General features: G+C 36.8%; 2 protein-coding genes, 1 long non-coding RNA gene and 1 pseudogene across 4 annotated transcripts in view; 3 read left to right on the top strand and 1 right to left on the bottom strand.

The window, feature by feature from the left end:
• Window positions 1-1,802: 1,802 nt before the first annotated feature.
• Window positions 1,803-2,616, top strand: LOC106339730 (putative lipid-transfer protein DIR1). Its single transcript, XM_013778591.1, has 2 exons — window positions 1,803-2,218; window positions 2,381-2,616. Exons 1-2 carry the CDS (start codon window positions 1,891-1,893, stop codon window positions 2,395-2,397), a joined length of 345 nt encoding a protein of 114 aa, XP_013634045.1. The 5' UTR covers window positions 1,803-1,890; the 3' UTR covers window positions 2,398-2,616.
• A 382-nt stretch (window positions 2,617-2,998) lies between these two features.
• On the bottom strand, window positions 2,999-4,616 carry LOC106338658 (annotated as a pseudogene).
• A 1,781-nt stretch (window positions 4,617-6,397) lies between these two features.
• On the top strand, window positions 6,398-8,062 carry LOC106338659. Its single transcript, XM_013777586.1, has 4 exons — window positions 6,398-7,063; window positions 7,283-7,364; window positions 7,544-7,607; window positions 7,682-8,062. Exons 1-3 carry the CDS (start codon window positions 6,398-6,400, stop codon window positions 7,561-7,563), a joined length of 768 nt encoding a protein of 255 aa, XP_013633040.1. The 3' UTR covers window positions 7,564-7,607; window positions 7,682-8,062.
• A 3,239-nt stretch (window positions 8,063-11,301) lies between these two features.
• The window catches only part of LOC106339944, a 5,019-nt gene continuing 4,379 nt past the window's right edge, over window positions 11,302-11,941 (top strand). For both annotated transcript variants that reach the window (XR_001269258.1, XR_001269259.1), the window contains exon 1: window positions 11,302-11,527. This is a non-coding gene — a long non-coding RNA (uncharacterized LOC106339944). The remainder of the gene's footprint in view (window positions 11,528-11,941) is intronic.

Consider the following 11,941-nt stretch of genomic DNA (forward strand, 5'->3'; position numbering starts at 1 on the left):
ATTTGCTAGACGTGATGGCCGTGGGAAACCCGGTTATGCAGAGAATGTTGAGTGAGAGACGAGCCGCTCTTGGAATGCCACCACGAGATCCCCAAGAGTCCGATCCAACCCGTCAACAGCCGAGCAACCCCATCAACTACTTCGACATGTAGTTTTTTTTTTCTGTTTGTATTATGAATTTAAATATTATTGTATGACTTTTTAAAAATATGTTTTCCAATTTCATATTTTGTTTTAAAATTTAAATTATTTTAAATTCTGAATATTAAATATAAATTAAAATCTATTATATACTAATTAATAATAATATAATAAGAAACGATGTAAACTCCTCGTAAACATTACATGGAGTTTACAACGAACATTTACGAGTGATTAACATCGAAATATTTACGAGGATTTTACATCGAAATGTTTACGAGTGATTTACAACGAAAGTATTTACGTTTGCTTTACATCGAAATAATTACGTGGGCGTTACGACGAAGTCTTACGTGACGTTTACGACGAATCCTTTCCCTGCGCTTTACAAGGAATATATTTCGTCGTAAACGTAACGAGTCGTTTACGACGAAACCTCCGTTACGACGGACGTTTAACAACGAAACGTCTTTCGACGTTAATTCGTCGTAACACCCCGTTTACGACGAATTTACAACGAATACTGCCCTAGTAAAAAATATGTTTTCTTGTAGTGACAGCAAATACACCTCACACCGACGAATCCAAAAAAACTAAAACAAGGCGAAATTTTTTTGACCATAACTGCAAGCAACCGAAAATAAACAAAAGCACCACAACCCAAATCTAAAATAGTCTCCAAACAACGACGATTTTATAGATCTTGATCGTCGAAATCGGTGAGAGATATGAACTTACGAGAGAAAAAACTCTCACCCAAACCACCATAAACCATATAAAACCTAGATTAAACTAAACAGAAAGAGAAAATTCTTTCTCACATAGCGGCGTTGAAGAACATCGCCAATCACAGAAGGAGATCGGACGACCTGGAGTCTTTTTCTTCTTTTCTTTCTGGACGGCTCGACCTGATCAAAATATAGGAGTTAATAGTATAGTTTATTTCAGAGTTTAAAATTTGTGAGTTAGTAATGTAGTTTATTTCCCACCATGGTGAGATGGCCATTTGGTAGAGATTTGGGAGTCGAGCTGGACCTGAGAGCAGCATTATTGCAGTATATAAAACGGTTTCTTAGGCAAAAAGGTGTGTGGGCTCCACCAATATTTTAAAAACGGTGACAGAAGACGTGAGTTGAGAACCGCTTCAGATGGATTTTGTGCACTGTTTGCGGGTCTCACCAACACATGGCAGCCCGCAATTGGTGCGATTTTTTTTTTTTTTTTTTAAATCAGATTAAAAAAAAAAATTAGATACCCAAAAAAGGGTTGACCGGATAATCATGCTCTCAGGATACTCAAAAGAATGTCGGGTCAAAATCTTTAATGGGCTAGCTTAATGCTTGATCTAAACAAGCTCTAGAATACCACAACTTGTGCAAAACTTCGAAAAGAAAAAAAAGCTCGTTACAATAATGTACCACTAATATTACTCAAAAGTTACAAGGTCGGCGATGACACAACCACAAATCCACCATTCGATTTGATAATCAAATTTAAGAAATAAAATAAGTATTAGAATGTTTGTTCAGTGATCTCTCATACATCAACACCTGGAAACTTCTGTTGTTGGTAAGAACACTACCTCTTTCTCACTCAAGTGCTTACTCCACTACCTTCAGTGCCTTGAACCTAAACACAAAATTCTCTGATATATAAATTCACACATTCAAGAACCAGTGGCAACACACAGACAATATCAACACAAAACAGAATCTCATTATTTTACCAAATCTTCCCCCATAAAACATAATGGCATCTTCTATGAAATTTCTCTGCGTTCTTGGCCTTATTCTCCTTGTCGGAACCGTCGTAGACGGAGCAGGAGAGTGCGGTAGATCAACTCCTGACAATGAGGCGATGAAGCTGGCCCCATGTGTAGGCGCGGCTCAGGACGCTAACGCTGCCGTACCGGGCGGTTGCTGTGCTCAGATTAAAAGATTCTCTCAGAATCCTAAATGTCTCTGCGCCGTCCTTCTCTCAGACACGGCTAAAGCCTCAGGCGTGCAGCCGGAGGTTGCCCTGACTATCCCCAAACGCTGCAATTTCGCTAACCGCCCCGTCGGTTACAAGTGCGGAGGTGAGTGTTAACATATATATATGTAAATTATTATGCTTTATATTCAAATATAGCCTTAATTTAATGTTTCATGCATAATTTGTTACGTGACGTACCAAAACTATATGTACAATATTATTAATTACTACTAATATTACATGTTTTTGTGCGTTTTCCTTATAGCATACACACTTCCATGAAGTGTTGGGGATGCAAATTCATGGGCTTTACGATGAAGCTTTGGAGTTCACTACTACATCCTAAAAGCCTATCCCCATGTATCGTATATTAATTATATGAATAATGATAATGTTTTATATGTATCAGTGTGGTTGTAATTAATAACTATATCAATAATATATGAAATGATTTCAGCCTACGTTTTCTTAACGAAAAGAAAACACATGCTTGATTAGACCCATCACCTATCAAAGGTCGCTTCATGTTTGATTAGAAGTTAAAAGAAACTTGAGCCTGCAGGGATCAAAGCTTGCAGATTCGTATTCACCAATATATAATCTTATAACCAGAAGCAAAATAGTAGAAGCAAAGAGATGATGCAACCAATTCAGACTCTTAACCAAACGGAATCCAAAAGCCAAAACTTTATTTTAATATTTATATATCAAAGTATAAAAACACAATCAGCTGTGGAATATAAACCAAAGAAAGAAATTCCTGACAAAAAGGAAAGCAAAATAAAAATTCTATTGTTAGCACGTAGCTATCACTAGACTCTAACACAGAGAGAAGAAGTTATACCATGACCACGACTTCTTCTGTTTCTTTTGAAGATGGCTTTACTCTTGACCTATATATAATCTGAACCTAAACCGCGGGGAAAATGCCCAATATCAGGATGAATATTCCCTCGCCTCCTTGGAGATTGCCTATCAAGATTGATATCAAGAAGCGTCAGATAACATATTTTGAATGTTGAGTTTACTTATCCAGTAAAAAAAGGACTAATCACCTTCCGAATCGGCCAGGCTCAAAAAGGATCATAACGAGCACCAGGAGGTGGCACAATCCTGATAAAACCAAAAGAATCCATGGCTAATTAGTCAGTAACAAATGAGAGCTTTTCTTGTATTCAACTGTGTACGTGTCTGCATTTGTGTAAAAGATTTTTACGGTTGTGGAGATCCCATGAAGCCAGGTTGAATCTGATCAACAACTCTGAGGAACATGCGAAGATCATCTGGTCTTACAAGCATGCTTCCACCGCCAAAACCATCCCTGACCACCGGGAAACTTCCACCAGGCGGGCCAGGGATAAGATTGCTGTAATCTGGGCGATCTACCACTACCATCCTAACAAGTAACATCAATAAGCTATAAGCTTTCATTTTCTAATATACTTACAAAAAAAAAAAACTTTCATCACACAGTGAATCAAAGTAAGATGTAGTAAGTGGTCGTTGTTTTTACCTGAGGGTTGATGAAACTGAGGTCCTAATGGAAAAGGCCTTCGAGCGTAATGTACAGGCTCAGGCTCTCTGTTTCTCTTCGAACTACAAGCAAGCAACGAATGATAAAGATGAAGGCCTTAGAATACACTAGAGGAACCATAAATCATTATCCTTCTAGTCAAACTACTAAAATGGCCGCAAATAATGAAAGTTCCACGATGAGAATTATATGAACCAATGCAAAATCGACATACATATAGGCTCTTCACATTATCCCCGTGTGTTTAAAACATAAGATCAGAGTAAAAGTCAAATTCATCCGAACAAATCTATGTTTACTTTAACACTAGTACACTACAACTTAACTCATGTTCGTTCCTAGCCATCTAAGAACATCTTATGAGCAATAAAACTCTTTGTAACTAAGGGGATAACCTGGTCCGGGTCGTATAAGCAACATGTTTAAGTCCTTAATCAAGCTTATTCAGAATCTGATTCTGCAACTTAGTGACTAATCTGTCAAGATTGTTGAACTGTGCATCGTAATAATCACCCTCCGCTCTAGACTTAGCAGCATACCTCTTAACTCTGAAAAATATCAGTACATCAAAATTACACATAGAAAATAAACACCATACAGCACTCAAGATGAGCAGTAGGATACGTTCCACCCTCAGCAACCTATGGCTAAACACTTAACCAGAACTTTCCTCGGACTCACGTAAACAAACGCGTACTCGTCGGAATCGTTCCATCCCTCGATCCCAACCTCGTCTAGATTCCACAAACTCGATCATATCAGAATCCTAAACCCTTAAAAAATAACATCGAAAACGAAACGTACACTAACCTCGAGTAGGAGAGGAAGCGAGAGCGTCTTCAGCCAACGCATGACGTCCGATTGCGACGAGTTTGTAACCGGAGACGACGAAAGTAGCGTGGACTACGAAGGCGACCTTGTCGCTGTTGTTGCGAAAACGTGGACGAGTTGATTTGATCACAAGCATTACTATCTGTGACCTAGGGAGGGAAGTTACGAGTATAACTAAATTCTCGAGAGATCGGGAAGGGAGAGAGTGACCCAAATGGATCCAACCGTCTATTGGGTCTAAGAAAAGGCCTAAAATCTCAAATATCAACTAGATGATAGTTCATTTGCAATTCTAATATTTTAATAGATATACTCAAAAATATTATATTAATGGATTAAAAATTGTTTGTGAAAAATAGTACTTAGTGGGTAAGTTTCTCAAATCCAATCTCTTAGCTATTTTATATTAATAAACTAATGTGATTTAGTTGCATGATTAAATTTAATTTTTAAAAGTAATGTTCAACCACTAAAAAAATGAACAAGTGTAAAAATCATCTCTTTAAGAGCATCATTAGTGGTGAGATACTCTCGAGGTGTTATTGGTTTATATATTTTGATTGATTTAGAAATCCATATAGTATTTATAAATCCAAGTAAAATATGTAAATCCGGAGGTTTTCCCTCGGATTTGAGTCTTTGTATTTTTAACTAAAAAATCCAAACAAATCCATTCAAATCCATTATAAAATCAAATATATTAGTAAATCCGTACGATTGAATAACACTTGATTTGATACAGAATTTATGAATCATTAAACCAATAACACATGATTTTAATACAAATTTGAAAATCATAGAACCAATAACACTAGATTTAGTTCGGATTTTCAAATCCATTAAAATACAACAACCAATAACCCCTACTTAAAGTACATAGCCAAATTAAATATAATTATTTTTATTAACAAATTATTATCTAAATAAATTTAAAATAAAATAGAAAATTAAAGCAATTAGAAAGTGACATGTAAACAAAAGATTCTCAGTCTTTTCGATAGAGTACCTTAAAGAACAGACCGGCTCTTCTATTTCACATCTCTCTCTTCACTATTCTATTTATTTCATTTTTATATTTACTAGAATTGCTTTAAGAAACCCTCACTAAGAGTGCTTTAACAACAAGAAATCCTCATGAGTCTCTTGTCTTATATAATATCAATATACTTAATTTTGTTGGTTAAATTTTAAAAGTATAAAAAACTGAATCAGTGGGAGACAGACACGTAAGCAAAGAGTCTCTTTAAGTTTTGTTCACGTTTATTCCCAATGAATTATCTCTGTTTTTTTCCTCTCTCCTCTCTTATCATTTTATTATTTTTATTCTTAGGATGTAACAGGTTATTCTTAAAAGGAATAATAGGAATAAAAGGAATAATTTTTTATGGAATAGAAAATTTTGGAATGATGTTAAAAGTGTAATAAAAACTGATATTAGAAATGGAATAGATATTCCATACTAGATATTCCATACATTCACGGGAGTTTTGAATCATGAATAAAAGGAATAACTTTTACAAAGGATTTATTTTTTTGTTTCACTCCAAAACTGGAATAGGTGGAATTGTGTTTAAAAAGGTTTCATGATAACTGGTAACTAATTTATGGAATCCCATGGAATGATCCCATTCCAAATAATTTTATTCCAAAAAATGTCATTCCAGTTGCAGCCTTAGCCTTAGAGACTTGACCATGCTCTAAAATGCTCTTAAAGTTTATCTGCAAACTATCGATTCTCATTATTCTCACACTCTCTTATTTTTATTTATTTTACTGCTATTTGTTTCTTGAGAAACTGTGGTTAAAAACCACCACTTAGAACAGGTTTATTGGAGACTCTTAAGTAGGGTTCTTAACCTAATTACAATAAAAAAAAAATAAAAGGAAAAAAAGAGAAGAGGCGTATTTTAATTAAGCATGGCAAGCGACGTCTCTTGTGCAAGTGTGACAAAGCAATTGGCTAGAGGATTGCTTCCGTCGCGTTTCTTCTTTTCTTTCTCTCTTTGTTTCTCCATTGATGGTCCTGTAGCCGAGCTTCCTCGTCGTTGTCGTCAACGTGTCTCTGTTTCTTCATCAGACGTAAAGGTTCCGTCTTTGAGGAGTTTCGCCAATGGGTTTCTGTGTCCAAATCGTAAGTTCAGATCCCAGATGCGAAAGATGGAAGCTTTGCACGAACCCACCTGGAGAAAAGCTGGGTTCTTTGAAGCTATCAAGGCATCGACTTTCAAAATCCGTGAAGACCCGTCTCTGATTCAAGCCCTAGCTGAGAATTGGTGTCCTGAGACCAAATCACTCGTCATTCCTTGGGGTGAAGCAACTGTAACGTTAGAGGATGTGATGGTGCTTCTAGGGTTCTCTGTTCTGGGCTTCCCTGTTTTTGCCTCTTTGGAAAGCTCAGAGATGAGACGTGCAGTGAAGAGGCTAGAGAAAGCAAGGACAAAGATTTTAGGGAATCAGAACAATGGTTACCGCGTCAGTCAGTTGCAATGGACTTTACGTTTCAAAGACATAGATGATGATGATTCGTTGGAGCATGAAGCTCTGGAGGAGCAGAAGAAGGTGAATGTTGAAGTCTCCGATCAGGTACTTTGTTAACTGATTCATCCCTACATTAGTGACGAGTTGAACATTACATACGATGATACAAACCAAGTTGTTAGGTCTAGCCTTGTGGTGGTAGTGCAAGGTGTTGGTTCTATTGATTGATTCAAACCAAGCTTACATACTAGACCATTTGATTATTAGAAATATGAAAGAAGATCTTTTTGTCGTGTTTCTTCTCATGTGCGTCAATGTATGAAGCAACTTGCCGAGGACAAAGTAAAGAGGTGGGAGGCTCTTCAAGAAATATCAACGAACAAACACTTGCTTATTAAAATCAGAGGTATTAAAACCAATACTCAACAGGTGGTTTTGCAACCCGTGTAGAAACTTCTTATTGTGTGAGAAACTTGAAAAAGCTTTGGAAAAGATTGATAAACTAAAGGTTAGTCTCACTGTTCATGCATTGGATCTTGTCTTGTTTCTCTTGTCCAGCTCATGTTGTCCTTGTTCAATGCGCAGAAGCGAGTGAGGGAACTTGAGATCAGAGAAGACTCGACACCATCAGTCCCATCGTGCAGCAATGGTAATTTTGTTGTATATCATTCATTTTCAGATTCAGACTGAACTTGATTTGAAGATTGTTCAAACCCAATGCAGGTGCTGGAGGCAGTTGGTTGTCAAGTGGAGAAAATCAAAATCTCAGAAGATGGAGCAAACAAGGAGATAGAAATCCTCAATCACTAGGAGGTTCTGTCTCATGCAAGGATGATCTAATCTCTGTTGGACCTGATGGGAAAAGTGTAAAAATCAAAGTGTTGAGATCTAAACCCCAATTTTCTGTGAGTTTTTGCTTCTTCTTATCTCGTTGTTCTCTATTGCATAGGGGTTTTTTATATGTGTTTGTATTCTTGTTTTGTCTCTGTCAGATTTGTTGTGTCTTGTTCTTGATTATTATGTATGTTTGTGTTCTTGCTACCCTTCGGGATTGTTTTAGAATTAGATTTTTCACAATGTTGTGTCTTGTTTTGTTGTGTCTTATTTTCTTGTGTCTTGTTTTGTTTCTTTCATGTTCTTCTTTTTATTTTCAATCATAATATTTTTTTAAGAACCCTTAACTTAAGAAACAACCATTGGACAACTAAAATTAGATGTTTCTTAACATAAACTCTTAACTTAATTTTAATAATTAAATATTGACTAAGAACCCACTTAGGGGTTACCCCAATAAACATGCTCTTAGGGTATCAGCATTGACACAGTCTCTCTTAAGAGTACCTTCCACATATAATATCATTATAATTAATTTTAATAATTAAATGTTAAATTCAAAAATTATTAGACCAATAGAAAGATGACATGTAAGAGAAAAGTCTCTAATATATTTTTGTACGTTTCTTGAAGAACAATCGCTTCTGCATTTTTCTCCTCCTTTTTTTATCCTCTCTCTTAGGGTCCGACTGGTGACCATTCTAAGAACAAAAAGAACGAATAAGAAAAGAACATAGAGGAATAAAAATTGCAGGAATGAAAAAGAAGGGTTGTTCTATCTCAAATTTAACAAGAAATAATTTTGTTCATTGGTTCTCTACAAAAAAGGAATAGTAGGGAATGAGAAGGAAAAACTATTCCTTGTGAATGGTGATTTTTTTAGAAACGTTAAAGAATGCATTATTCGTCGTCGTTCCTTAGTCACTATTTATACCCTTATTTTTTCTCTTTATTTCATTATTAAATGGGTGAGAATCTCTTCCTCGTGCCTCCACTGCGCCTGCTCTTATGGTTTTAGTTTAGTAACTACCAAAGTAGGTCGAGTGGTTCGACCTGTAGAATTTGAGGTGATGATGATAATCATGACTACTTCAGCCAAACATTTTTCATTTTGGTTATATAACATTAAGGTTTTAGTTTAGTAACTAATTCCAAAGTAGGTCGAGTGGTTTTGACCTGTAGAATTTGTAAGGGGATGATGAGATATCGTGACTACTTCAACCAAATACTTTTCATTTTGGTTATAACTTATATAACATGTGAAGGGTAGAGAGTTCAGTGATTTTGAAAGAGTCTTCTGGAGTCCACGGCAAGACGAAGAGCAAGCAATCGTCAATATGCCAAACCCCTCGCTGTATTACCCAATGGCGAGTAGGTTCGTGTGGAATATGAAACATGTAGGATGACTCACCAATCTTCTTGCAGCTAATTTTGCAGCTTCTTCCCCAAATTCTATTTGCCACTGCATGAATCAGACCACCAGGAGGTAGAGAACATCTGTGGAACTTTCCTATGATATACTCGTCCTTATTCTCAGGTCCGAGCTTAAGCACCTTTGAAGGAATAGAGATCTGTGGTGTACCATCAAGTCTGTATGTCGGAGTCGCTGCACGATATAGATTCCGCGACTGGGGATTTAATCTCGCAGCCCACGGAAATCGGAGTTTACCATCAGCTTTTAGCTCAGGAGGTGGAAGCTTCTCAATAGGAGGCTGAAAGGTACGGGTTGGACGGTTGCTGTTTGGTTTTTTGTTCAAGAGCTCATCATTTAGAGACGGCCAGAGAGCAGCTAACTGATTCCCAACTATTGCAGGGTCATAATCCCTTGGGGTACTTGGTTCTGGAGGGGTGGCAGGAGGTTTAAAGAGTAGTGGTTTTGCCCAAGCTCCCAAGGTAGGGACAAATTTAGCTGGTGCTTGCGTAGCAATCTCTGATGACATTGTTTCTGAACTGTTAAGAACATTGCAATCGTCTTGGTGTGAAGAAGCAAGAGTAACATTGCTTTCTGAGATAATGGAACTTTCTGGATCTACAGAGTTATCTGGTACCTTCAATGGAGTAGTAGAGTCACAGTTTTGATCAGTCCCTAGACCCTGATTAGAGATTAAGGCCTGGACTTGAGCAGGTTTTGAGGTCGAGTCCGTCACGTCCAAAGTTTGAGACAGCGAGATTGATGAATTTGTCGATGATGCCAACGCCGATAAGAACAACACAGACGACGAAGTCATAGAGTTGGCGAAGGAAGAGGATTCAGTGGTCTTGTCCGTCAGAGCCGATGAAGACGACGAAATCAGTGAGTTGACAAGTGCAGGGGATGCAAGGGTCGATTCGGTCAGAGTCAATGAGGACATGGTTGACGACGAGAAGGCTGAAGACGCAGTCTGAGACAGAGCATCGAAGACGAGAACAGAGGAGCTCTTATTTTTCGGAGAAGACGAAGGCGGAGGAGCTTCGTTCCCGGACTCCATGGAGACAGAAGGGGAGAGGCTGGAGAAGAGGAGTGGAGAGGACGAATACTGGCCTATAGGCGACGATTTCCACCAGATTCGCCGAGTTTCAGATCGGAGTTACTATTCTTAGGGTTTCGCCTTCTTTGTCGCAGGTGAGGGGCGCGTGGAAACCTTAAAATTATTTCAAACAAAAAGTTATTATATTAAAATAATTGTCATAGAATGAAAATTTTATTCAAAAAATACTGAGTGAAAGACTAGTGGTATTTAGGATTTTAATAAGTATTTTAAAATTTATTAGAATTCATTATCTCTTATAAATTATTCATTGTTAGATATTATTTAAAAATCTATGAATGGAAGTACTCTAACACAAAACATCTTAACAGCTTAGTGGAAGAAGTTTAGATGTCTTTTCAATCAGATATCATATTGTCCCAAAAATCATTTTCAAACAAAGAACAAGAGGGAAGAGTTTTAAGTGTATTTGATCACAAAGTGGGCATGAAAACAGCCTGACACTGAAAGAACAACAGAATCTCTAAGGTAAATTATAAATTCCAAAAAGAAAAAATCAAGCACGTTCATCATGTGCTACTTATTTTTCGTTTGGCAAAATAGAAACGAATCTTGATAGAGACCTTAACAAGGCTACTTGTGGAAGCATGCATGAACTATACGTATTTTGAGTTTCCCTTCGCCGGGTAATATTATTGGTGGTTTTATCCCTAGAGCATAAATGCATAATCAGATTTATTGTATGTGGTGGTGATAAAAAGGACATGAAATCCAGATAGTTTGATATTTTAACACTCACAATTTGATAAGTTAGCTTACCATGCCCAGTTTAGTTCTTGCAAAACACTAATGATTGATTAAAGAGAAATTACTTATAATGAGTCAGATTATATTTGAAATGACTAGAATAACTCATAAACTTTTGCAATTTACTAGACTAACTCACGTGACTAATGAAAGTACTAAAAACCCATCCTTCCTTTTCATATTAACTTTTTTTTTTGAAATTTCTTTTCATATTAGATAATTATTTTATTTTTCCCCTAAAAAGAATTCTCAATCTCTCGTTATCCTCTCCGACGAAAGAAACGTCGAAGACGAAGGAGGGTTCTCTTCACTTCCGTCTCCGGTGAGCTCTCCTCTGGGACAGGCTCCTTCCGTTTCGTCATCTCCACCTCAACTCGCCGTCGTCTGTCATACAAAAAGAACCCTAAATCCGATTTCACTTTTGTCAAAATCCACCTTTCAATCTAAGAAAATTGAACATGTAAGTCCTAAATCAATGCAACTCTAAGTTTTTGTTCCATGTTCTTATCATTTATTGTTTGAATGAGTGTTAGATTTCAAAAACCTTATATTTCCCAATTTTCTCACCCATTTTCCTGAAGTATTGTGTTTTTCTACCTCGGGTTTATAGAGTTTGGTTATGAGTCATATTGTGTTTTTTTTCTCACTGTTTGATGTAAAGAACTTACTTCTACAGCTGAGTGGTTTATCGCTTTCAGTTAATTGATTGAGTTTTGTTATTAGGCGTTACTTAACTGATGAAATTGATTTGCTTTTGTTTGTGAATTACATAAATGTTTCAGACAGAACATAATTGGTGTTACTATCTATGCTTTTTTAGGAGAGGAGGCTTTGATGTACTCACTCAATGTGGTTGGTGTGTAAGTTTGTTTTT

This window comes from Brassica oleracea, chromosome C4 (assembly GCF_000695525.1).
Source record: "Brassica oleracea var. oleracea cultivar TO1000 chromosome C4, BOL, whole genome shotgun sequence".
NCBI classification, from domain to species: domain Eukaryota; kingdom Viridiplantae; phylum Streptophyta; class Magnoliopsida; order Brassicales; family Brassicaceae; genus Brassica; species Brassica oleracea.